This window comes from Podarcis erhardii (assembly GCF_964252035.2).
Source record: "Podarcis erhardii genome assembly, chromosome: 10".
NCBI classification, from domain to species: domain Eukaryota; kingdom Metazoa; phylum Chordata; class Lepidosauria; order Squamata; family Lacertidae; genus Podarcis; species Podarcis erhardii.
In genome coordinates, this window is record NC_138500.1 from 12,619,602 (window position 1) to 12,646,245 (window position 26,644).

Consider the following 26,644-nt stretch of genomic DNA (forward strand, 5'->3'; position numbering starts at 1 on the left):
CACTCTGGGCATCTCCCAGAGAATAGGGAGTGGTCTTCTATGTCATAAAGGGTCTGCCCTCTCCTGTCTAGTAGGAATACAGGCGTTCCACTGTCCACCTCTCAAGAATTGTGCTCCTGCAGCAAGGTTATGTATAAGGACTCTCAAGTTTGCAAGAAACTGAATCCCACCGCTGTTCTGGATTGTACAGTGGAGGGGCCCATAATCCAGGGGTGGTATGCATGCTTTATGTGTGGAAAGTTCCCAGATTCAAACCCCGGCATCTCCAGTTAATAGGATCAGGCGGGTGGTAATGTGAAAGGGCCGTAGACCCTTGATCAAAAACCCTGGGCTTGATGGACACATAATCTTCCGCAAAGGCAGCGATAGGCTGCCCTGGTTCCATTAGTTGCTGCTCAAGATGCTGTCTGGTTGGCTATCTGTTTGACTTTTGCAACGGTTCATAGGCCACGCTACCTTTTGAGTCCGGTCTTAAGGTCTGATTCTCTTTTTCTCCTCCCGTCCCTCTTCCCTTATTGGAGAACGTCCCCATCCCCCCCAGAGGGTGCATATGATAATTCTGCCTTCCTTATAACCCTTCCTATATATTGAGGGAAGGTGGCTTGCATGCTGAGGAAAGGCTAGGGTCAACACTTCTCCCCAAAATGCCGAATTCTGAATCGGCAAGGGATAGGTTGGGTTTTTGTTTGACCATTCAAACCTTCAGCTCCCTCACCTGCAGCAAGACGTAACACAGTCTGATAAACGTTTTCCCTCCTGTCCTTTTGGGCTGAGTTTAACTGAAGGATAAGCTCCCCCTGAAAGCACTTAACCGCACAATGCACAGCACAGTGGGTTCTTCGTTTTAAAGGACAATAGAGGCATTTGCTGGCTGCTATGTACTCGGGGCCAGTAATCATAATCTGGAAGTGCTCTGTTTGTTTGCAAACACCGCACACATAGAGACTTGTATCACCCTTGCTTAATGTTGGCTGGGTCACATTTATGCATAGATCCAATATGCACTGGATTAAAGCATGTGCTTTGCAGTCTTCTACCTTCTTCTCAGAAATCGCTTTCTGGCAAGACTGGATATATGCACCTCTGAAACCAATTCTAAAAACCTAGTGGTTCTCCACATTCAAAACAGGTCACCTCTCCAGAGGAAGAAAACCCCTCTCTTGTGAGCAGAATACCTGCAAATAAGTTTGGCTATATTTATCTTCTGTTCCCCCTCCCCCCCCCAAAAAAATGGAATAGCCAGGTGTGAACTGGGGTGTATTTTGACCAGTTTGGAAGAGACAGGAGAGGAGTTGATAATTCAGTACCAAAGGAATGGTCTTCCTTTCTCCTGAGACCTCACCACTTAAGCAGAAAGATGAGCAATGAATTTATATTGAATTACTTGTGAGTGGAGGGTGGGTTGTACTGTTTTCTGACTGTTGTATTCAGAAAATTACCAGGTGCTGGGACTTGCAAGTCAGGAGAGTGCTGTTGCACTCAGGTAGCAACAGAATTCTGTATCAGATGGACCTTGGCCTCCCACAGCAGCAGGAATCTTCTTACTTGCTTAAATACTGTATAGGATAAATTTTCCTCCAGCGGGTGGAATTATGTTGTGTCCTTTGTGTTTAGTAAATTTCTGGGAGCTGGAAATGGAGAACTTCTACTGCTCAGTTGCTTGGTTGGGTAAAAGGCTATATATATATATATATGAATGATAATTGATTTGTCTTGTTGATTATTTATAAGCTCAGGTAATGAGCTGCCAATGGTTAAAAGAAATCTTAATCAGAGTAGGCTTCGCTTTTCTATCCAAGAATAAAAAAGGTTTTTTAAAAAAACACACTTCTGTGGTTTGGTTTGGTTTGGTTTGGTTTTTCCTCTTTGGGCCAGTCACTGCCTCTCGGCCCACCTCGCAAGGTTGTCGTGCGGGGTTAAATGAGGAGGAGGGAAACCATGTATGCCACCTTGAGCTCCTTGGATATTATCTCACTTATGATATAAATGTAATAAATAAATAACCTACCTCACTGGATGCTTGTGAGGATAAGAGGCAGAGGTGTGGAGGGGGTGTACTAATAAGTTGGACTGGCGATCCTTTGCCCTAGAGACCCAGGGCAAGCATGAATTGTACCAATCCAGGGGTAACTAGCTGATGAAGTCGAAGGTAACTGTGCTCCCTTTGCAAGGTTCAGCGAGGGATGGTCTTAAATCAACGGGGTTTGCTTGGAAAGCAACTGCCCTGAGAACTGCAAAAATCGGATGCTTCCCCTCTGCCTCCTGTTTCAGCCGCTAGATGTTGCTGCCACCTTCCTCCTCCAAAGCCAGAAGCACAGAATTGCCAGGGGTTTTGATCATATCGCAGCCTCCGGCTCTTTTCATTTACGCATCCCCGCTATAATTTGTGACGCTGATTTGTTAAATGGTTGCAGTCGCGCTCGTAAAAACGACTGCCAGAATAGTCCCCACGGAGCGATACATATTTTTTCCCTGCTTTCTTTTTAAAATCCTCTGTGGCAGAGGGATTTAATTCTAAGCACGGATAAGCGGCTGCAGGCTGGGGATATTGATATTGCACACATCATGGCCCAATAAATGGCTGTCTAAGAGGGGTCGTTCTAACCGTAAGAACGCGCCCGATCTCAGAGGGGCACAATACCTCTCACCTCTAGATGTTGCCGAGTTTGCAGCTGCAGTCGGCATAGACCAGGGTCCGAGATAATGGTCCGTGCTTAGTTAGACTGTGGAACTTACTCCCACAAGAACCAGTGTTGGCCATCCACTTGGGTGGCTTCAGAAGATTAGATGGAGGGAAGGGTTAGGGTTCTCCTTACGTTCTCAGGAGACCAGCAAACATCAGTACGGCCGCAAGTTCCCCATCTCACAGTTTTGCCTTTTTGCAGATATAAACCGTAGTCTTACATTTCTCCATTGTACATTTCTTTTTTCTTTCTTTTTTGTATATAATTTTTATTAAATTTTCTGTTTTACAGTTTAAAACACTCATTTAAACATCCTTAAAATATCAGTGACTTCACTTCTTCTCTTTCTATGGTTCATTTTGCATATCATAAATCCCTGCATATTTTACAAAAACTAAACCATTCAGGATTCCATTATTGCATCCATCAAAACTTATTTACACTGTTGAATTTATCTTAATGCTGCCAATGTTTTCAAGTGTACACAATTCCCCCCCCCCATATACTCAATAAACGTTTTCCAATCTTCTCATTAGCAAAACATGTCTATCTAGTTCTGCAAACTTGACATTATGGAAAAGTGCCATTTCCCCCCTTGCAATTTGTCAATGCCTGCTAGGGTCAAACAATTTCTCCTTGTGCTGTGACTTTATTTTAGCCTCTTAAATGGCTAGTTTCATGCTTGACAGACTCGTTTGCAGTAGGTCTCTTTTATGGTTGGGTGGGGATTTGATCCCTGGTATCCCAAGTCAGAGTCCAGAACTCTAACCACTACACTGCCACTGCCAATACACAAGAAGTCAATATTAGCAGGTGATACCAAAGCCAAACATTTGCAGTGTTGTCAAATCAGAAGGAACAGGAACCCCAGTGATCAAGTGGGGACAGACTGTTTGGAGGAAGGAGGAGAAAACAGAAAATGGGCATAAGTGAAATGGAGTGAAGAGGCTTCAGATTATGGACAGATAAACTGCAACATTTGGTCACCCTTTCCCACATTTGCACTTTCTGCTTTCCTTTTTAGAAGAGACATAACCCCAAAGTCTGGAGAATTCAAGCCTTTTTAAATATATACAGACCGCCCCAACAAACGTTTCCATACAGTCGCCAGCTGGTGGCTGGTTGCCATCACAATCAGAACTCATAGACAAGATGTTTTGCCACTTCGCTAAATTTCATTTTCTTGTTAAATGTCTCTTCAAACATCCGGTTCTGTCTGGGAGTGAAATGGTTTTTCCAGTCGCCGACGGCACCTGGAGAATGAGCGATGGGAAAAATTAAAACTGCGCTCTGTCGCAGATTCTGACTGCTCACTAAACCCTGTTGCCTCTTCAGCTTCCAATGTCTCGTCCTTCTCCCTCTGACCACTGATGGTCATCCACCACCAACCCCCTGGCTCTGAGTCTTTTTCCCTTGGGCATTCCCCGGCTGGTTCCTCTCAACATTCCTCTTTTTCCAACCAATCCCTGTACAGATTGGATTGCTGCAACTGCGTCCTGCCTTGCCGATCCTACATAGAGCAGTGGGTTGAGCTAGATGTCTTCCCAACTCTAAACATTTATTTATTTTTTGCTCCCTGGTGCATTGTGCTCAGTGCTGACTACCTTCCACAGCCCCCAAGGCTCTTGCCATCCCAGCCATGTTGCAGGAGCAAACTTCACCCTGGTACTGAACTTAGGAAGTCCTATGTTAAAGGCTTCAGCTCTACCCCCCTCCAGCTGAGGTTTTCTTCGGGCTGCCACCCTGTCAACCCTTTCACCTGTTCACAATGTTCTTGTTTTCTTCGCTGTGTCTGGCCTCTGTTTGGTTTCAGATAAACCCAGACACTTTGTCCTGCAATACTGGCTGGGTGGATTATACGAGCAAGCGGGAGAGAAGCAGGGAAATTAAGATAAGATAAGATAAGGGAGATAACAGGGCGGGGGGGGGGGGCTGGAGTCCTCATTCACCTGGAAAACGGCAGTAAACAGGATCCTATCTATAGCATCCCACCAGTTGGTTATTCTAGTGCTCCATAGGGCACAGCGAAAGGAAAATTGCTTGGAAACATGGCTATTTATGAGAAATGTGCACTAAATTGCTGGTTTCCATGAGGACATTTATTTATTCATTTTTTAAAAAATGCAAACGAGCGCAGCAGCAATGAAGTGGCCTGAACTTCAGGCTGGAGAAACGAGAGAGTGGGAGAAGCAGAAATGGACCAGTTTTGCTCGTCCCTCCTCCGCCTCCCCTTACCTTTTCGGAATACCAGCTTCCGGTTGGACGTGAGCGCGCAGACCGTGTGGTTCGGGTCGTTCTCCTTCTCTGTGTTGGTTTTCATCTCGCTGAATGAGGATTTCTTGCAGATCTCGTGGATCCTGCTCTCGCTGGTGTTGAGCGCCAGGAAAGCACTGACTTTCTTCACAACTTTTGGGAGGTCCTGGGAGACGCAAACAGCAGAGGACGGGGTGAGCTGCTGCAGGCACCTGCTCCATTGAAGTGAACTGGGAGCACACAAAATTGTAGCCGTTTTTGTGCTTTTCGGCAAAGACTAGGCAGGGCTATGGCTGGTGTTGGGGGGGGGGGTTCTGAAGCAGACACGATTTTGCACCTGAATCATGGAAGAACCCAAGGCAGTAATCTGATGACCCAAGGAAGGGGGACCTGCGGACCTCTGGATTTTGCTAGAATACAGTTCCCATCATCCCTGTGTCTTGGCCAAGCTGACTGGAGAATAAAGGGAGTTGGGAGTCCAATAATACCTGGAGGACCACAGATTTCCCACTTCTGTTCTACAGAATTACCAGGAAGGAAGCACTCATGAACTCAGCTATTTCTTGGTTGTCATGCCTAAATAAAGATGAGCAGAACAGAAGCTTCCCACCCATCTTCCTGGTACTGAATCGCCCAAGCTCCGCTGGCAGCATTAACACAGGTGCTACCTTGCAAGGAGGGGATGCAGGTGGCGCTGTGGATTAAACCACAGAGCCTAGGACTTGCCAATCAGAAGGTCAGTGGTTCGAATCCCCGTGACGGGGTGAGCTCCTGTTGCTCTGTCCCTGCTCCTGCCAACCTAGTAGTTCGAAAGCACGTCAAAGTGCAAGTAGATAAATGGCAGGAAGGTAAATGGCGTTTCCGTGTGCTGCTCTGGTTCGCCAGAAGTGGCTTAGTCATGCTGGCCACATGACCCGGAAGCTGTCTGTGGACAAACGCCAGCTCCCTTGGCCAATAAAGCGAGATGAGCGCCGCAACCCGAGTCGGTCATGACTGGACCTAATGGTCAGGGGTCCATTTACCTTGCTAGGACATATGAGTGGGGGAACAACTTAACATTCCACATTTATTCCCTCTCAGGATGCCATGTTGGCATTTAATAAAGGACACCTGAGTTCAAATTCTTACTCAGCCAGAAAACTCACTTGGGTAACCTTTGGGGCTAACATACCTCCCAAGGTTGTTGTTCAGGTCAAAGTAACAAAAAGGTAAAGGAAAGGACCCCTGGACAGTTAAGTCCAGTCAAAGGCGACTATGGGGTGCAGCACTCATCTCACTTTCAGGCTGAGGGAGCCGGCATCTGGCCACAGACAGCTTTCTAGGTCATGTGGCCAGCATGACTCAACCGCTTCTGGCGCAATGGGATACTGTGGCAGAGGCCAGAGTGCACGAAAACACCATTTACCATCCTGCTGCAGTGGTACCTATTTATCTACTTGTACTGGCGTGCTTTCGAACTGCTAGGTTGGCAGGAGCTGGGACAGAGCAATGGGAGCTCACCCCGTCGCGGGGATTCGAACCGCTGACCTTCTGATCAGCACACCCAAGAGGCTCAGTGGTTTAAACCACAGCGCCACCTGCTCTCAATTTAGGTCAAAGTAGAGGGAGGATCACATATGCTACTCTGATTTTTTTTTGGAGGAAAGGTGGCATAAATGTCTTTTAACTGTTTGCTACTTGAGCATCATAAATTTAACTTTTGCAGGAATTTAGGAGTTTGCTGAGTTTAGATTTGCCTTGCTTTCCTCTTCCTACTTGGGAAAAAAAGCAGATTTTAGTCTTACCTGTTTCATATCTTCATAGAACAAGAACAGAGTGTTTTTGTCATCGGTGTGTTTCTCCCAGCTTAAGACGTGGTCAAACCAGGATCCACAGACAACTGGGAAGGGAGAGCAAAAATGAGATTATTATTGGAGGCATTTGCTGGACCAGCGTTCAAATCCCCCACTCAGCCTAACCTACTTCAAAGGGCTGTCGTGAGCATAAAATGGGGCAGGGGAGAAAAATGGAGGAAAGGTTGAGTGTAAATGTAATAAAATAAATACATAAATTTCCATGAACTTTCCACAACCAGAAGGATAGAGTGAAATACTCATACAAGAGGAAGATAGGCCCTCCTAAAGATTATGTATAGCCACAGTCAAATTTTGGCTTCTTTCAGGCTGCCACCCATTCAGTACCCAGTCAGAGAGGTTGCTGGCATCTGTTTGTCTCAAGAGACAATGGACTGAACCTCTGAGGGTGAAGTCAAATTGCTGTGTTGTCAGTGTGTATGGAGGTCTTGGGATACCCAGACGACAAGACTCCCCTCTCGACCTGTGATTCAAAGGAAAGCAGAGCAAGATGTTTGGCACCAGCTTGGCTGCAGGAGTTGCCGGAAGGAGGTATACAAGGCATCCTCCAACCTTTTTCTAGCTATCTCCCACTTGGATTACTGCAACACACTCCACGTGGGGCTACCTTTGAAGGTGACACGGATACTGCAATTAATCCAGAATGCGGCAGCCAGACTGGTGACTGGGAGTGGCTGCCGGGACCACATAACACTGGTCCAGAAAGACCTACATTGGCTCCCAGTATGTTTCCGTGGGCAATTCAAAGTGTTGGTGCTGACCTTTAAAGCCACAAATGGCCTCGGTCCAGTATACCTGAAGGAGCGTCTCCAACTCCATCGTTCAGCTGAGATCCAGCTCCAAGGGCCTTCTGGCGGTTCCCTCATTGTGAGAAGTGAGGTTACAGGGAACCGGACAGAGGGCCTTCTCGGTAGTGGTGCCCGCCCTGTGGAACACCCTCCCAGCAGATATGAAGGAAATACGCAGCTATCTTATCTTTAAAAGACATCTCAAGGAAGCCCTGTTTAGGGAAGTTTTTGATATTTAATGCTGTATTGTTTTGGGAGCCGCCCAGAGTGGCTGGGGAAACTCAGCCAGATGGGCGGGGTATAAATAAATTCTTCTTCTTCTTCTTCTTCTTCTTCTTCTTCTTCTTCTTCTTCTTCGGGACTCTGCACCAGATTTGTGTAGGATTTCTACTCCTTAGTCTTTTCTTTTCCTGAAGATATTCTACAAGGCAGTGAGTGGATGTTTGGGGTCAGGATTTCCTTCTCCTAGATGAGTTTTCTTCCCAGTTTGATGAGCCCCATCTGCCCTTGACATCCCTCTACAGCATGTGTAGAAACTGCTTTCTTGACAATTGGGTTCGCTATTGGTCTCGCCCACTCAATCCACCAGAGAGGAGAGAGAGATAAAAATAAAAAGTCTTGTCCTATAGGACAAGAGTGGGGAACACGTCACCTTCCAGATGTTGTTGGACTATAATGTTGTTGGACTAATGATTTTATTTCCAAGCACAATTCAAAGTGTTGGTGCTGACCTTTAAAGCCCTAAACGGCCTCGGTCCAGTATACCTGAAGGAGCGTCTCTACCCCCATCATTCAGCCCGGACACTGAGGTCCAGCGCTGAGGGCCTTCTGGCGGTTCCCTCATTGCGAGAAGCCAAGTTACAGGGAACCAGGCAGAGGGCCTTCTCGATAGTGGCGCCTGCCCTGTGGAACGCCCTTCCAGCAGATGTCAAAGCGATAAACAACTACCTGACATTCAGAAGACATCTGAAAGCAGCCCTGTTTAGGGAAGCTTTTAATGTTTAACAGACCACTGTATTTTAATACTTTGTCGGAAGCTGCCCAGGGTGGCTGGGAAGACCCAGCCAGATGGGTGGGGTATAAATAAATTCTTATTCTTATTCTTATTCTTACCATTATCCATACTGTCTGGGCCAGAATGAAATCATAGCACAGCAACATATAGAGGGCCAAAGATTCCCCTGCCCTTTACACTTTTTCTGTTGCTGTGAACATTACCAGTCCTTCAGGCAAGAGTATGGAACCTGCAGCCTTCCAGATGCAATTGGACTACAACTCCCATCTTCCCTTACCATTGGCTGGTGCTGATGTGAACTGGAGTTCAGCAGCATCTATAATATTGTGGGCAGGGGTACTATTGTTTCTGTTTGTACTTAGGGCATGCATTTTTGTGTTTCTATATTGCAAACCACCCTGTGATCTTTGGGTGAAGGGCAGCATAGCAATTTAATAAATAAAAATAAACATTCCCCAGCTCTGCCTTAAATGGACCGGTTGTCTTATCCAGCCAAGTCCACTTATTGCATTTAAGTCAAATCAAGTCCACGATGGAACAAAAAGGAAGAAAGGCATCTCAAGTCACACTTCAAATTACTATTTTGATCCTTATCCTGTGTTCCTTTGTTAATGACACCAATTCAATTTGTTGTTCCGTTGATCTTTGGATCTCCAACTTTGTGGGAGCTTTTTTTTCTTTTTCTTTTTACAGCCATGCAGTAAAATGATGTTTTGATAACAGGAACCAGGGCCTCATGCCCTTGACCTCAGCCGAGGGTTAATGCAGCTGCAATCAGAGTGTCTGCCTTGTGGTCTTCAGAACTTGGATCTGACATTCCAAAATAACCAACCTAAGGTAGGGGGATGGAAATGAGAGCTGGACCATAAAGAAGGCCAATCGCCAAAGAATTGATGCTTTTGAATTATGGTGCTGGAGGAGACTCTTGAGAGTCCCATGGACTGCAAGAAGATCAAACCTCTCCATTCTGAAGGAAATCAGCCCTGAGTGCTCACTGGAAGGACAGATCCTGAAGCTGAGGCTCCAGTACTTTGGTCACCTCCATGGAAAAGACCCTGATGTTGGGAAAGATGGAGGGCACAAGGAGAAGGGGACGTCAGAGGAAGAGATGGTTGGACAGTGTTCTTGAAGCTACCAGCATGAGTTTGACCAAACCGCGGGAGGCAGTGGAAGACAGGAGTGCCTGGCGTGCTCTGGTCCATGGGGTCACGAAGAGTCGGACATGACTAAACAACAAAAGGTAGGGGGTTTCTACATATACAAATCCAAAAACCCTCTATGGACTTGGAGCTTCTGGGGAGCAAGCGGGAAACAGAAGCCAATAATCCAGCTGATGATCTCTTGGGAAAACAGGAGCATAAGGAACACCTACTGGATCAGGCCAATGGCCCACCTGGTCTAGCATCCTGTTCTCACCTTGGCCAGCCAGATGCCTGTGGGAAACCAGTTAGCAGGATCTGAGCACAAGAGCACTCGCTCTTCCGGAGGTTTCCTACAGCTGGTCTTCAGAAGCATTTAACTTCCTCTCTCATTTGCAGCAATACAGCCAGCCACCAAGGAGGGAAAATTCGTATTATTTTCACTTGAGGTTGTCACTATGCACTAGAATTTGCAAGGCGAGAGAGAGGAAAGGTGCTATTCAGTCTTCTTACCGTCTCCTCTTAAGAACATCTCCAGGAAAACAGGCCAGGAATCGATGGTGGGGAGGTTTGGATTGTCTCTGTAATAATGATACATGGAAACCGCAATGTCTTTTGGGTTTCTGATGATGTAAATAGCCTGCAAACGAAGACAACACGTTAATAAGGCGGTGAAATCCAAAGGTGCTCTATTACCAAGTCAGGCCAATGGGAAGCTCCTCAGTTAGAGTGAACGGAGCATTGCCCCCACCACTCTCAATGCCCCACCTGCCTGCCTTCTTACAACCAGTCAAGGAGTAGATCTGCCTAAAATTGACTATGGAGCCGCCAATTCCTGGTCTCCCTAGCACAGGGGTAGGCAACCTAAGGCCCATGGCTCACAAGTGGCCCCCGGGGGTCATTTAACCGGCCCACAAGCAGCCCCCAAACTGAGCCTCCCGCTCGGTGAGTCCCTGCGTGCTGCACTAAACCAGCGCACCTAAGCGAGGCGCGGGGACTCGCTTCCGTAGCACCGCAAATCTTGTCTGCGCATGCACAGATGCTGGAAATTGCGTTTGCGCAGTTGTAGATACCAGAAATCGTGGGGGTGCACGTGATCCACCCCATGGAGGGATCTCCGCTGGAGTGAACCTGCCCAGGCAAGGTAAACCTTGCAGACCCCTGCCTAGCATCTGCCGTATTGGTACCAAGGCGCACCAGCCACCAGCTAGTGCTCAATATGATCTCTACACACACACACCAACCTTGTGTTTGTTGGACTACAAGTCCCATCATCCCCAATCAATCACCATACTGGCAGGGGCTGATGGGAGTTGTAGTTCAAAACATTTGGAGAACACCAGGTTGCCGAAGGCTATACTGACTAGCGGTGAGTTTTGGAGACTTGGAGGTGCCAAGAATTGATCTTGGTCAAGGCAAAGTGTGAATTCTACCACTGAGCTACTGTCTTCCCCCCAAATCACAGCAGAGATAAGTTTTATTCAAAGCAGACTTGTTGAAATAAGGGCTCATCCAGACTTGTGCCACAAGTTGTGGCTGCAGACGTATGCTTCTCAGCGACAGGTCCAAGCGTTTAGGAGTTTTCGTCCCACCAAGAAATCCTACTGTTTATCCCTGAATTGGAACAAATGTCAATCAGGGTTTTTGCGGGTTTATGTTTGTTCCGATTCAGCAGGAAACGGCAGGTTTTCCCCAGGGAAAGCAGAGTGACCTGACTCAGACCCTGGAAAGCACAGGCGTGTGCCTACAAATCAGGGCACAAAATGAAGTATGGCTGAGCCCTTTGTCCTGATCATAGAATCATCGATTCATCGAATTGTAGAGTTGGAAGGGATCATGAGAAACATCTAGTCAGGCGCCTCTGCTTCTCACCTCCACAGCACCCCATTGAATTCTGCCCCATTCCTTCCCAGCAAACATCTAGCCCAGCCCCTGGATCATTCATTTCAGTGGGTCTACCTTGAGTAAAAAAGGGACACGGGTGGCGCTGTGTGTTAAACCACAGAGCCTAGCTAGGACTTGGCGATCAGAAGGTCGGCAGTTCGAATCCCCGCGACGGGGTGAGCTCCTGTTGCTCGGTCCCTGCTCCTGCCAACCTAGCAGTTTGAAAGCACGTCAAAGTGCAAGTAGATAAATAGGTACCACTCTGGCAGGAAGGCAAACAGCGTTTCCGTATGCTGCTCTGGTTCGCCAGAAGCGGCTTAGTCCTGCTGGCCACATGACCCGGAAGCTGTATGACGGCTCCCTCGGCCAGTAAAGCGAGATGAGCGCCACAACCCCAGAGTCAGCCACAACAGGACCTAACGGTCAGGGGTCCCTTTACCTTTACCTTTTACCCTGAGTAAAACTTAGCTTGAATACCACCCAGGGTTTTCTGTTAACATATTGTTACAGCTAGGGTTCCAGAGTCTGTTAGCAAAAATTAGAAACTAATAAACAGTAGTATTTAGATAATATTTGGACTACGAAGGGAAAATGCAAGCTGCAGAACTATGCCAGACAATAAATTAGCTTATGCAAACCAGCCTGTCCAGGTTTCTTGAGTGCAGAGCCATTAAGGAACAATGAGGAACCAAGTACAGTCGTACCTCAGAAGCAGAACACCTTGCGAGTCAAACGTTTTGGCTCCTGAATGCCGCAAACCTGGAAGTGATTGTTCTGGTTTGCGAACATAGTTTTGGAACCTGTACATCCATTGGGGTTTCCATGGCTTCTGATTGGCTGAAGGAGCTTCCTGCAGCCGATCAGAAGCCGCAATTTGGTTTTCGAACGTTTTGGAAGTTGAACGGACTTCCGGAATGGATTCCTGCGAGACAGAGCTGTTCTGCCTGGCCTTTGGTTTGGACTCGGTCTGACCTTTATATTTTCCTCCCCTTATAGTCTTGATTTATCAGCTACTTTAAAATGAGGCTGCATTTTAAATTGCATTTTAACCTGTATTTTAAATTGGGGGGTTTTCCCCCTCCCCCCTCTCTTTTCCTCCTATTATGTTTTTACTGTGATTTTCTTGGTGTTAGCCACCCTAAGCCCGGCTCTGGCCAGGGAGGGTGGGGTATAAATAAAATTTATTATTATTATTATATTTCAACAATAATGCAGACTCTGCTTGCGCCTTATTTCTCCCTTGAAGAGGCACAGACCCTGGTTGAGGGCCGAGACCCGAGGAATCTCATGCACTGCTCGGCAAAGTTTGGGGAGGCTTGTAAAAATATCATTTTGAGATCAAGATGCTTACCTAGCTGCAAAACCAGGGCTGCCTACCAGATTTCATTAGGAGGCTCATTCAGGAACCGTTTTTTTATTATTATTTCCTCCCCAGTGCCTGAAATACCATATTTTTCGCTCTATAACACGCACCTGACCATAACACGCACGTAGTTTTTAGAGGAGGAAAATCCTTAGGCATGCCACCCGTAGGCATTCCCTCCATAACACGCACAGACATTTCCCCTTACTTTCTAGGAGGAAAAAAGTGAGTGTTATGGTGCAAAAAGTACAGCAATTCCCTGCCCAAATCTCACCTTACATTGCTTGAGTGTAAAAGCGGGTGGCAGCATGTTCCCGTCCAAATGGGTTGGAATGATTCTCTTGCCTGAAAGACGGTCCAGTTGGTCCAGTCTGGAAAGATCTCCAAATTCAATCGGGGATGTTAAAGACACTCTGGGTGCATAGAGGTGCATGAGGATCTCGGCCAGCCAGTGAGTGCCTGCAGGAGAGGAGAAAAGAAAGGGGAAAAAGCATGAACAATACAGTGGTACCTCGGGTTAAGAACTTACCGTGTTTTTTGCTCTATAAGACTCACTTTTTCCCTCCTATAAAGTAAAGGGAAATGTGTGTGCGTCTTATGGAGCGAATGCAGGCTGCGCAGCTATCCCAGAAGCCAGAACAGCAAGAGGGATCGCTGCTTTCACTGCATAGCGATCCCTCTTGCTGTTCTGGCTTCTGAGATTCAGAATATTTTTTTTCCTGTTTTCCTCCTCCAAAAACTAGGTGCGTCTTGTGGTCTGGTGCATCTTATAGAGCGAAAAATACAGTAATTCATTCTGGAGCTCCATTCTTAACCTGAAACTGTTCTTAACCTGAAGCACCACTTTAGCTAATGGGGCCTCCTGCTGCCGCTGCACCGCCAGAGCACGATTTCTGTTCTCATCCTGAAGCAAAGTTCTTAACCCGAGGTACTATTTCTGGGTTAGCGGAGTCTGTAACCTGAAGCGTATGTAACCCAAGGTACCACTATACCGGCAAAGTGTTGAATATATATGGCTTGATAAACTGGGTGATGGAGGTTATGTACACAGGAGGACCATAAACGGTCTAATTGCCGAGGATAAGAAATAATTGCCTCCAGATTGAGGCAGATTGAGGACAAGGAACCTTAGTGGGTGTATTTTGAAGACGCTCCTCTCTAAAGAGCAATGAAGCTGATGAAACCCGAAGTAAAAGGATGGGTTTGCCTAACTTTGGATCTGGTTGATTTCATTTCTGAAGAAGAGAAGGGGGGAAATACTGAATGCTGGAATTTGCTCCACAAGAGAAAGAAGCAAGGTTTTGCAGGCTCTTTGGTTTTTAAAGGGCTCCCTGTACATTTACTGATAGTGGGAGCTCATCCTGTCCTAACTGGGAAGATATGGGATATGGTTCCTAAACCGCCCCCCCCCACTTGGGGCAGGAGGAGGGCAGTGCCCGTGAGGGTGCTCCTCAAAATTACTGTACAAAAGGAATCTTGCAAGTCACTTGCAATAGCTCAGAACAAGGAAAGGAGAGGTAGATCTGTCAGTTTCAGTTTCTATCTGTTTCTCATTTTTCCACTCTTTTGAGTTCAGTTCTCCACATCAATTTGCCATTTTTAAGCCTCATGGCAACCCCACCACCGTGCCTCTCCTATCCGTGTGGCGTGGTGGCTAATTTATGGTCTGCACAGTTCTGCAGACAGTTCTGCATTTTCCCTTCGTATCCCAAATATTATCTAAATACTACTGTTTATAAGGGACACGGGTGGCGCTGTGGGTTAAACCACAGAGCCTAGGGCTTGCCGATCAGAAGGTCGGCGGTTCGAATCCCCACAACAGGGTGAGCTCCCGTTGCTCGGTCCCTGCTCCTGCCAGTTTGAAAGCACCTAAAAGTGCAAGTAGATAAATAGGTACCGCTCTGGCGGGAAGGTAAACGGCGTTTCCGTGCACTGCTCTGGTTCGCCAGAAGCGGCTTAGTCATGCTGGCCACATGACCCGGAAGCTGTATGCCAGCTCCCTCGGCCAATAAAGCGAGATGAGCACCGCAACCCCAGAGTTGGTGACGACTGGACCTAATGGTCAGGGGTCCCTTTACCTTTACTGTTTATTAGTTTCTAATATTTGCTAATCCAAGGTTATCTTCTGGCAGGATATCGTGAGAAATCTCACAAGATCTCATGCAAGATCTCGCTGAAATCTCACAAGCTTGGGCAGCAGAGGCAGTGCACCTTGCCTCATCAGTGAGCAGGGCCTATAATTGGGAACCTGCCACCCTGAAGAAGAGAAGAAGAGGAGGAGTTTGGATTTGATATCCCGCTTTATCACTACCCTAAGGAGTCTCAAAGCGGCTAACATTCTCCTTTCCCTTCCTCCCCCACAACAAACACTCTGTGTGGTGAGTGGGGTTGAGAGACTTCAAAGAAGTGTGACTGGCCCAAGGTCACCCAGCAGCTGCATGTGGAGGAGCGGAGACACGAACCCGGTTCCCCAGATTACGAGTCCACCGCTCTTAACCACTACACCACATTGGCTCCCTGAGGCCTCACTGCACCTCATGGTTGGTGTACTCATGCAAACCTACTTTGCTGAATCTTTTAAAGGCTGTTCCCGCACCTCCAAGGCTTCTTCTGGACTAAAAGAAGAATGAACATATATACTGCCATCAATTATTCTACCTGGCCTTTAGCATGGTATGCTTTTGCCCAGTGTTTCCCAAACTTGGGTCTCTAACTGTTTTTGGACCACAATTCCCATCATCCCTAGCCAGCAGGACCAGTGGTCAGGGATGGTGGGAACTGTAGTCCAAAAACAACTGGAGGCCCGAGTTTGCGGAACACTCTTTTAGCCCATCTTACCTAGACAGCATCTTAAAAAGCAGAGAAATCACCTTGCCAACAAAGGTCCATATACAGTGGTGCCCCGCAAGACGAACGCCTCGCAAGACGGAAAACCCGCTAGACGAAAGGGTTTTCCGTTTTGGAGGCACTTCACAAAATGAATTTCCCTATGGGCTTGCTTCGCAAGACGAAATGTCTTGCGAGTTTTTCCGACTCCCCCCCCCCTTTTTCTAAGCTGCTATGCGGCTTATCAGCTGATCTGCCAAGCTGATAAGCCGCTAAAAGCCGCTAAGCCGCTAATAGCGCAAATCCGCTAAGCCGTCAATGGGCTTGCTTCGCAAGACGAAAAAACCGCTAGACGAAGAGACTCGCGGAACGGATTCCTTTCGTCTTGCGAGGCACCACTGTAGTTAAAGCCATGGTTTTCCCAGTAGCGATGTATGGAAGTGAGAGCTGGACCATAAAGAAGGCTGATCGCCGAAGAATTGATGCTTTTGAATTATGGTGCTGGAGGAGACTCTTGAGAGTCCCATGGACTGCAAGAAGATCAAACCTCTCCATTCTTAAGGAAATCAGCCCTGAGTGCTCACTGGAAGGACAGATCCTGAAGCTGAGGCGCCAAGACTTTGGCCACCTCATGAGAAGAGAAGACTCCCTGGAAAAGACCCTGATGTGGGGAAAGATGGAGGGCACCAGGAGAAGGGGACGACAGAAGACGAGATGGTTGGACAGTGTTCTCGAAGCTACCAACATGAGTTTGACCAAACTGCGGGAGGCAGTGGAAGACAGGAGTGCCTGGCGTGCTCTGGTCCATGGGGTCACGAAGAGTCGGACACGACGAAACGACTAAACAATAACAACCTAGCATCCTGTTCTCACAGTGGACAGTGAGCTACTTATGGGAAGCTAATAATAATAATAATAATAATAATAATAATAATAATAATAATAATAATAATAATAGCAAATCCTGAGTGCAACAGCAATCTCTGTACCAGCAGTGCTCAGAAAATGGGAAAGCATTGTGTCTCTGATCCGGTGGAAGTAGACCGTCATCATCATGGAGTCATTGATTGACTCTATGAACAAAGTTTGTTAATTGCTTCCGACAATTGACAGCGAGGCCAATGACTTGCATGATTAACTCATGAGTCCTTAAAGCGGCCCATTAATGTTTGAATTGATTAATTGCACACTTACTCAGCGATTAAGTCTTCCAGCTGACTAATCCAGTCATGCCAGGGGTTGGGGTGGGAGGAGAAAAGTCAAGTTTATTTTTTAAAAAACAACCCTTTCCTAGAGGGTTCACAACAAATACAGATTCAATACCAAGGATACTTTGCACAGTAACTACCAGCCCTACTGGTCTCCTGATCCCACCATGAGTCGTCAAAAACCAGATCTGATTGGGACATAGAGGGCTACTCTCAAAGACAGCCAGTATTCCTGTAGACGGAACTATACGGGACTATATTATAAGAACTGTAACCTTAAGAACAGGTGTAACAACCTGCATTTTTCCTCCTCCCTCCCCATCCCCTTTTCCTCACGTGCCGTGTATTTTAAATTGTAGGGACTGTCTCGCTACTGATTCTTGTAAGCTGCACCGGGAAGGCTTTTTGGCAAAAGAGCGGCATGTAAACGCTTTAAATAAATAAATAAACAAACGAGACCACCGCAGCTTTTTCCAGTTTAGTTTTGGTATTGCTTTTCTGTGTCAAGCTTTCATGGGGGGCGGCGGCAGAAGAGCAAGCAGTTTATGGGGTACACCCTTAAGATCATGGATCTCAATCCCCCTTCCTCTCTTCTCCGCTTCTCTCTCTCTCTCTCTCTCTCTCTCTCTCTCTCTCTCTCACGCAGAATTTCTTGTTCTAGTTAGGGTAACTAAGCCTGGAATAAGAAGGCGTAGATTAGGATTCTTTCCCCATTCTGAATCAAGTGAGACTTTACCAGACTTTGGGTACGAAACCAAAAGGATGTCATCTTCTCTAGCATCAAACGTGTCCAGGGATTTTAAGAGCTCAGGAGAAGTTCTGGTGGTGAAAGTGATGCCATTGAAAGTGTGCATGAGATCATCTTCACTGCGCGACGACATCTGTCTTGGTGGGGTTCTTAGTCGAACTGGACGCTTCTTCCCAAACCAGGAGAGAAGGAAACCTCTGGCCAGCTGGGAGATTATTAGCAGCTACTGAGCAAGAAAGGAGCTGGAAAAGACCCATTTATGCACTTTGTAACATCTCGAAGAGGCATTTGGGGGCTTATCTTTATGGATTACAATAAATGCAAAGGAACAGAAAGGTTATCCAGATAAACAGCAAATCCGGGAGGTGGTTCACTGAAACTTGGCTTCTGGCACAGAAATGAGCGAAAACGCAACAGTGGAAAATAACCAGGATTGTAATTGCACAAATGATTGCGGTGCACTCATTAACAAATGGGGCTCTTGGTGTGAGTGGCGTGTTGTCTCAGGAGGTTAATGAGTTCCTAATGAGTGTGTGTGTGTGTGTGTGTGTGTGTGTGTGTCCTTAATAGCACCATAGCTCTGTAGAAATGCATTGTGTTCTCTCCCGTCACAGTAAATCTTGAAGGAGGAAATGAAGTTGGAGAATTTGTGGTGCCCAGCAGCAAGCTCACTCCCCTGCAGGGTCATAGCTCGGTGGCACAGCACCTGCTTTCGGTAGGCAGGTCCCAGGCTCAGCCCCCAGCATCTCCAAGCCTAGAGAGATGCTGCCAGTCAGTGCAGACAGTATGGAGCTAGATGGACCCAATGGAGTCAAGACAAAGTGTTTTCCTAAGTTCAAAGGATGTAATTGCTGCCCATGATAGCACTGAGGGCAGATCTCAATGAATAAAATAAGCAGCCTAGATAACTGAAACTGCCGATTTTGCCCATCCCTAGTCAGCAAGGATAGGAGCCTACCCTCCAACAATTCTCTGATGAAACGAAGGATGTTCTATTCTATTATTATTATTATTATTGTTATTATTATTACTACTACTGCTGCTGCTGCTGCTGCCGCTGCTACTCTACCCATCTGACTGAGTTGCCACAGCTACTCTGGGCAGCTTCCAATATATATAAAAACATACATGTGTTCCAGCTCCAAGGGCCTTCTGGCGGTTCCCTCACTGCGAGAAGCGAAGTTACAGGGAACCAGGCAGACGGCCTTCTCAGTAGTGGCCCCCGCCCTGTGGAACACCCTTCCACCAGATGTCAAAGAGAAGAACAACTACCTGGCTTTTGGAAGACATCTGAAGGCAGCCCTGTTTAGGGAAGCTTTTAATATTTGATGAATTATTGTATTTTAATAAATAAATAAATACTATTATTATTATTATTATTATTATTATTATTATTATTATTATACATTTAAAACTTCCCTATACAGGGCTGCCTTCATATGGCTCAGGGGTCAGAGAACTCCATAGGGACTTCCTACCATCTCCTACAACATTTCTCTGTTGAAAATCGGGACATCCTAAGGAAAAGCGGGGGGACACGGGTGGCACTGTGGGTTAAACCACAGAGCCTAGGACTTGCCGATCAGAAGATCAGCGGTTCGAATCCCCGCGATGGGGTGAGCTCCTGTTGCTCTGTCCCTGCTCCTGCCAACCCAGCAGTTTGAAAGCACGTCAAAGTAAAAGTAGATAAATAGGTACCGCTCTGGCGGGAAGGTAAACGGTGTTTCTGTGTGCTGCTCTGGTTTGCCAGAAGTGGCTTAGTCATGCTGGCCACATGACCCGGAAGCTGTACGCCGGCTGCCTCGGCCAATAAAAGCGAGATGAGCGCCGCAACCCCAGAGTCGGTCACGACTGGACCTAATGGTCAGGGGTCCCTTTACCTTTACATGACTGTAAAAACATAATAAAACACTAAACATTTTAAAACTTCCCTATACAGGGCTGCCTTCATATGGCTCGGGGGTCAGATAACTCCATAGGGACTTCCTACCATCTCCTACAACACTTCTCCTGTGAAAATAGAGACGTCCTAAGGAAAAGCGGGACATTCTGGGATCAAATCAGAAACCAGGATGGCTTCTGTAAATCTGGGACTGTCCCTGGAAAATAGGGACACTTGGAGAGTCTGAAGCACAACCTTTTAAGCAATGCTATTTCTCTAGAAAAAGAAGTGCAAGAATTCAGCATGAACACCTCTCTTGTTAGAATGGCAATGGTGCCCACCTGAGAGGTGCGGGAACTGAGTTCCAGCTGGAAAAAAAGCCCTGCTTTTAAGCCTACATTTCCTGTCATTTGCCCTGCAATTCCCCTCTTCCCTTCCAGTGAAGCAGGTTGTTGGTGCCAAATTCTGGGGGCCCCAGAAGGTAGGGTAAGCTTAGACGTTGGGGCCAACGTCAAAAAGTTGGAGAAAGACTGATGGAAGGGCATTCAGTTCAATGAGATGTCTTCATCCTAATCAGACACTTGCTAATCTGCAACACTGCAATCATGCCACCGTGTCCCCATTAGTTTTGCATAATGTACTAAACGGAGGAGGAAATATGTGTGAAGTCCGAGATAAAGAACAGTAGCTTTACAATGCCAGGGCAATTTCACGTCTGGATTCAGGTGAATTCCATAAACTCCTCTTTCAGGAAGAAGGAGATTGTGTCCTTAAAACTGCACTAGGCCAGAATTTCCCAAATGTTAAGTTGTGGGTGAACATGGCAGACGACACGGCGATTCTTCAAACAGCTAGGCCAGAACAGAACTGAAGGGTTCAGCCAGTCTGCGAATATAGAGCAGTGTTTCCCAACCTTGGGTCTCCAGCTGTTTTTGGACTACAACTCCCATCATCCCTTGCTAGCAAGACCAATGGTCAGGGATGATGGGAATTGTAGTCCAACAGCAGCTGGAGACCCAAGGTTGGGAAACACTGATATAGAGCTCCACTACAATGCAACTGTAACCATTTTCGGTAATTATCCAATCACTGAACGTCACTTTCAATCCCCTATTTGCATATGTGGACCTGAGTGAAAACTATCTACAGTACCCCCCTGCTGGCCCAGGGTGAGAACTTCAGTACATAACACCAAACCTTTGATATTGAGCCATGCTTTAAAATAAATAAATAAATTGTAAGTATGCACCTCTCTTCTACCTGAGACATTTTAAAATAAAATGGAGAGTCTTCATTAAAGCAGAATCGGGGAATGTTCAGGACAACTCCTATGGGGGGCAATTCCCTTGTAGGGGTTCAACTATGGAGGTTTACATCAAATTCCCAATCAACCAGATTTTATTACAGGAAAGAGTCCAAAGAGTCTGCAAGAGCATTTCCATTAGGACACAAACTACATAGACAAATATACAGCATCTTTCCCAAAGGACCAGAGGAAACTGTTCACGCGACAACAACCGCTCAGATGTTACTAGCCCAGAGATCAAAGGAAGAGACAACCCAGACCAAAGAAGAATGGCAAACCAAGTTGAAGGACTATGCCGAAATGGCAAAACTAACTGGGATGCTCAGCAACCAAGAAGACAAGAAATTTAAAAAAGAATGGGAAATGCTTATAACGTATATACAAAATTATTGTAAACAGGTCAAAATATTAGCAGGATTTTAAACACACTTGTAACATAATGTAACCTTTGTTGTTGTTTAGTCGTTTAGTCGTGTCCGACTCTTCTTTTTTTAAAAAAAAAAAATATTAACTGGCCAATCACATCAAATTAAATCACATCATATAAATTCCAAATTACAAAGCCAAATTTTTAAATTTTGTTGGGGGAACCCATACTTCAAGATCCAAAGGGGGATTCAGATCATCTTCTTATTACTGCGTTAATGTCCAAATCAGTCCCAATCAGTCCAAACAAAATTCATAATTCTTTTTTTTTAAAAATAATTTTTATTGGGTTTTTACATTTTATAACAACAAACACACACACAAAGACAAAAACACACAAATACAATTTCATACCCTAATTTTCTTTACCCACTTTCATTGACTTCCCCCCACCCCCTCCTCTTACATCCCAGTTCCAATAATTAATTCAGCAAGTTCTTACCCGACGTCTTAAACATATTCATATTGCTTTTAAAAATTTAATTCTTTTTGTTTATCTATATTCAACTTATCCAATTCTCTTATAATCATTAACTTCTTTTTTTTTTTAAGGTCGATCTAACTTCCCTTCCACAAATTTTCCCTTTATTATATTAATTATAGGTCACATTGACCAAATGAAACAAATCATAACATTTTATAATTCTATTCTCTCTCCCCCCCCTGCCCCGGTTTCTGTCCCTTCCCAAACAAATGTCCAAAAAACAAACAAAAAATAGTTCTTAGCCCGGATTCCTCACGTCCGAGGCGTCTGATTCTCTGTCAGCCCCTCTCTGCCAACTATATTGGTAGTCCTCTTTGTTGGTCCTAAGACCCCGAAGGAGTTCAGTCAGAGTCACATCATATTTTCTTTCATCCAGAATGTTAAGAAGTGTTTGCTGCGAAGGATCATCTACTTTTCCATACTCAAGAAAAAAGTCCCAATCATGTTGCTTTATTCTTTTTAGTTTTAATATTCCAAGTACTCCAGGGACTTCCTTCTTCTTCTTTCTCATCTTTCGCAGGTTTGTAATCCAAAGGTCTTCTTGCTCATACTCTAACAGTGTAGATTCCTGGTTGATATTTTCCACTTGTAGTGTCTGCCCTCCTTCTTTCTTCTCTGTCAATTCCAAAAGCATCTCTTCCTGCTCAGCTGCAGAGTTTTTATCATACATCTCCTTTGTGCATTCAGCAGAGTTGTTTGTTTCAGAATTCAAGGTCATAAATACTTTGCTCAGAGCCATACTCTGCTCTTGCAGGATTCCCACGAGAAAAAACATTTTTTCTATCTCCGCCAGTAATTTTCCCTCTGCAGCCATTGTAATGTCACTAATTCCCCCTAGGGGGCTTTCAGTTATTTAGTAGTCCTTTTCCAATAATCTGTTACTTTGTTATAATCACTACTTTGTTTCCAATCGCCTCAGTTCAAATGTATCACCTTTAATTCAGAGAGTTATTAAATAACAAAATTCTTTACTTTGTCCGCCCGTTTGACAGCTTCTTTGACAGCTGTCAAACTCCTTTCACTTCTTCCTCCGGCACCCAAACAGGACACTCCCGGGTTTTGGGGTGGATTACACACAAAGTTCCAAAGTTCCTCCCTTTCTCTCCAGCACGAAATCTTCTTCTAACAAATTTGTGAAAAACTTTTAAATCATCAAAACAGTATTCATTCCGCCTTAATTCTCCGTTCCTTGCTTTAAATCGTCTATAAGTAGAGGGGGTGCGGACTTCCCTTTAACACATCCCCCGATCGTGCCGAATTCAATGGATAAAAATTTTTTAAAGTCCAAATTCCACTACTCACGGGTCCTTTGTTATCCAGTCCAAATTTTGGGAAGAAAGTCAGCGCTCTCCGGCCATGGCTTGCGGCTTCGCTCTACTGAAGTAGCGGTCTACTCTCAGCACCACGCCACTCTCCGTACCCTCTCCGTAGCCTTTAAAAAGGCTCTTCGTGGGTCGGGGAGGGCGCTTAAGGTGCCCACCGAGTCACCAAGTCCGCAGGCTTCCACGCCTGCGGTTTCTGAGGGTCCCCGTGTCGCCGGCACGGCAAGACCCGTCTTCAGCAGAGCCGATTCCCTCCGGAGCTCGGAGGGAATCCGCCATTAGCCGTTCGCGCTAACCCGGAAGTCTCTCCCAAAATTCATAATTCTATCCAGTCTTATCTTGGTGTTGCCACATCATATCTTGTTCGTATAATTTCTCTTTTTCCTTTACGATCTCTTCTGTTAGTCTCCTTAAGCCGATAGCAAGTGTTATATTCCTGTGTGGATTTCCCGTTCCTCCACTAAGTCCAGATGGTTTCCATATATCTCCTTCGTAGATAACGTCACTCTTTCCATCGTAAATTTTGGCATTTGTCGCTCTTAAGTCCCACCGAGACGTTGATTCACGATATGTAAACAACTCTATTTCTCTCTTTCTCCTCCCAGACCCAAGAGCTCCCACAATGCCTCACAAAATGGCGACGGCATTTTTTCCTGACTGCGTCACTCCAAAACTCTTAGCTTTCCAGCTTCATCTTGAAACATTGCTTTGGATCGAAAGTTTATCTCCACACAGCCTTAAATCCACAGCTTAAGTCCTTAATTTCTGACTCATTAGGGGAGGGGGATTCTTGTTAAATCACATAGAAAAGAGAAAGGCAGGTTTTTCCCCCTCCCCCCTCAGTCATTTATCATACCGTATCTTGACGTATCTTCTCGTATTTTATTGTTGTCTTGTTATCAGAGATCTCTTCTGTCAGCAGTCTTTACTCCCCTTTTTCCTTGATGTATGTGCAATTAATCTCGTCCAAATTGTTTCTTTTAAAGATCATTGCAACCAGCGGCGCGAATCAGGGACGGCGTCAAGGAGTGCCGAAAATCCCACAGGAGGGCTTTGTGCCTAGTGCCCCCACCCCCACAAATTCGGGGGTGGTATAGGGCACAGCAGGCAAGGGCCGTCCCCACCACAATCCTGGTGGGGTTAAGGAGGCTAATTACCCCCATCATAGCCTCCAAATTACCTCGTGTGGGTCGGAGAGATGTTATTGTCAGCCATCTTCCGATGCGCCACCTAGTGGCCCCCCGTCGTGTCCGACTCTTCATGACCCCATGGACCAGAGCACGCCAGGCACTCCTGTCTTCCACTGCCTCCCGCAGTTTGGTCAAACTCATGATGGTAGCTTCGAGAACACTGTCCAACCATCTCGTCCTCTGTCGTCCCCTTCTCCTTGTGCCCTCCATCTTTCCCAACATCAGGGTCTTTTCCAGGGAGTCTTCTCTTCTCATGAGGTGGCCAAAGTATTGGAGCCTCAGCTTCACGATCTGTCCTTCCAGTGAGCACTCAGGGCTGATTTCTTTAAGAATGGATGCGTTTGATCTTCTTGCAGTCCATGGGACTCTCAAGAGTCTCCTCCAGCACCATAATTCAAAAGCATCCATTCTTCGGTGATCAGCCTTCTTTATGGTCCAGCTCTCACTTCCATACGTCACTACTGGGAAAACCATAGCTTTAACTATACGTACCTTTGTTGGCAAGGTGATGTCTCTGCTTTTTAAGATGCTGTCTAGGTTTGTCATTGCTCTAAAAAACAACAACTGGAGAAGCATTGATATGCAATTGAAAATAGGATCAATGGGACCCATGGAAGGGATGGGGGGAAGTCAGGAGATTCAGAGTAATCTTGATAATTAGACTCAGAATTAATTTGGGGTTGTTTGTTTATGTTTTGGAAAATCAAATAAAAATCTGTTGTTGTTGTTTTTTTAAAAAAAGACAAATATACAGCATCTTAGCTGTCCATCCAACCACTTCCTGCCACCCCAGCACTTCACCATCTCACATCCAGCAGTAGCCCAGGAAATACAATTTACTCAATCCATTTTGTACTATACATGTCAGAACCCTCCTTGTACCTTATAGGGAGTTGTTTGTTCAATTTAACCGTCAGCCATCAGTTTCCCCTTTATGTGGTTCTTACCGTTCCCTGTGTGGGACATGGGTGGCACTGTAGGTTAAACCACAGAGCCTAGGACTTGCTGATCAGAAGGTCAGCAGTTTGAATCCCCGCAATGGGGTGAGCTCCCGTTGCTCGGTCCCTGCTCCTGCCAACCTAGCAGTTTGAAAGCACGTCAAAGTGCAAGTAGATAAATAGGTACCGCTCTGGCGGGAAGGTAAATGGTTTAGTCCTGCTGGCCACATGACCCAGAAACTGTACACTGGCTCCCTCGGCCAATAAAGCGAGATGAGCGCCGCAACACCAGAGTCGGTCACGACTGGACCTAATGGTCAGGGGTCCCTTTACCTTTACCTATACCATTCCCTGTGGTCAGGCCACCTGCTTGCATACACGCCGCTGGCCACACTAATAATGGGCCTCGTAGTTTTGGAGTTAGGCTCAATTTTACTCCACGGTTTTACACCGTTTGAATCTATGACGCTGTCCCTGTGTTTGGTTTGCTGAGCTTCAGCAAAGCAAAGGGAGGGAAGGAAGGAAGGAAAAGCAGCTCTTTGAGCAACACCGTGTCTGCAGAATTTTGCCACAGGCTTACAGCACAGCGGCGACTCTTTCTGTTTGAAGGTTGGAGGCAAGGAACATCTGCTCCCAAGCAGATCCACACCACATGGCTTCGATTACAATTGACAGGTATACTTGCTCCCAGGTGTGGAACCTAGCAGGTATCAATGGCTGAAATATTATGGAAAGCGCCAGAAGTGGAGGGGAAATAGGAGCTACGAGTGACGCTTGTTTTGCTGATGGAAAACATCTTGAGCTTAGACATGCCTATTATGGGACCCTTATAGATCCATTGAGCGTCAGAGGGACCCAACACTCATATGCTGGTGGTGTTGACAGGCCCTTGGTCATAGCAGATGACGTATGTTTATCCACACGCGTTTGTGATGAGATCTTTGTTTACTGTCTCTGTTTCGGATTTCATGTTTCATAAAGGCCGGGGAGAAAATAGGGAGTGACTAAATATAAGAAGTTAAAGGTGAGACCACTCTGGGCAGTCTTAGCAACTGTTGTTAAGGAAAAGGGAAAAGGGAATCTTTTTTAAATACAGTGGTACCTCAGGTTAAGAACTTAATTCGTTCTGGAGGTCCGTTCTTAACCTGAAACTGTTCTTAATCTGAAGCACCACTTTAGCTAATGGGGCCTCCCACTGCCGCCGTGCCACCTCCGCACAGTTTCTGTTCTCATCCTGAAGCAAAGCTCTTAACCCGAGGTACTATTTGGCTGTAAACCAAGGTACCACTGAACAGAATTTGGCACTTTTGTTTTTGCTATTTATTTTGCGTTTTT

General features: G+C 46.0%; 1 protein-coding gene across 1 annotated transcript in view; it reads right to left on the reverse strand.

Annotated features, from left to right (window-relative positions):
* Positions 1-18,010, reverse strand: part of LOC309351961 (sulfotransferase 6B1-like) — a 121,360-nt gene extending 103,350 nt beyond the window's left edge. Inside the window, exons 1-6 of the mRNA XM_081880191.1 lie at positions 17,750-18,010; positions 13,254-13,438; positions 10,246-10,372; positions 6,722-6,816; positions 4,920-5,103; positions 4-3,937 (exon numbers count right to left, since the gene is read on the reverse strand). Coding sequence (XP_081736317.1) covers positions 3,819-3,937; positions 4,920-5,103; positions 6,722-6,816; positions 10,246-10,372; positions 13,254-13,438; positions 17,750-17,894 — 855 coding nt within the window. The 5' untranslated portion in view covers positions 17,895-18,010 and the 3' untranslated portion in view covers positions 4-3,818. The remainder of the gene's footprint in view (positions 1-3; positions 3,938-4,919; positions 5,104-6,721; positions 6,817-10,245; positions 10,373-13,253; positions 13,439-17,749) is intronic.
* Between the last annotated feature and the right edge of the window lie 8,634 nt (positions 18,011-26,644).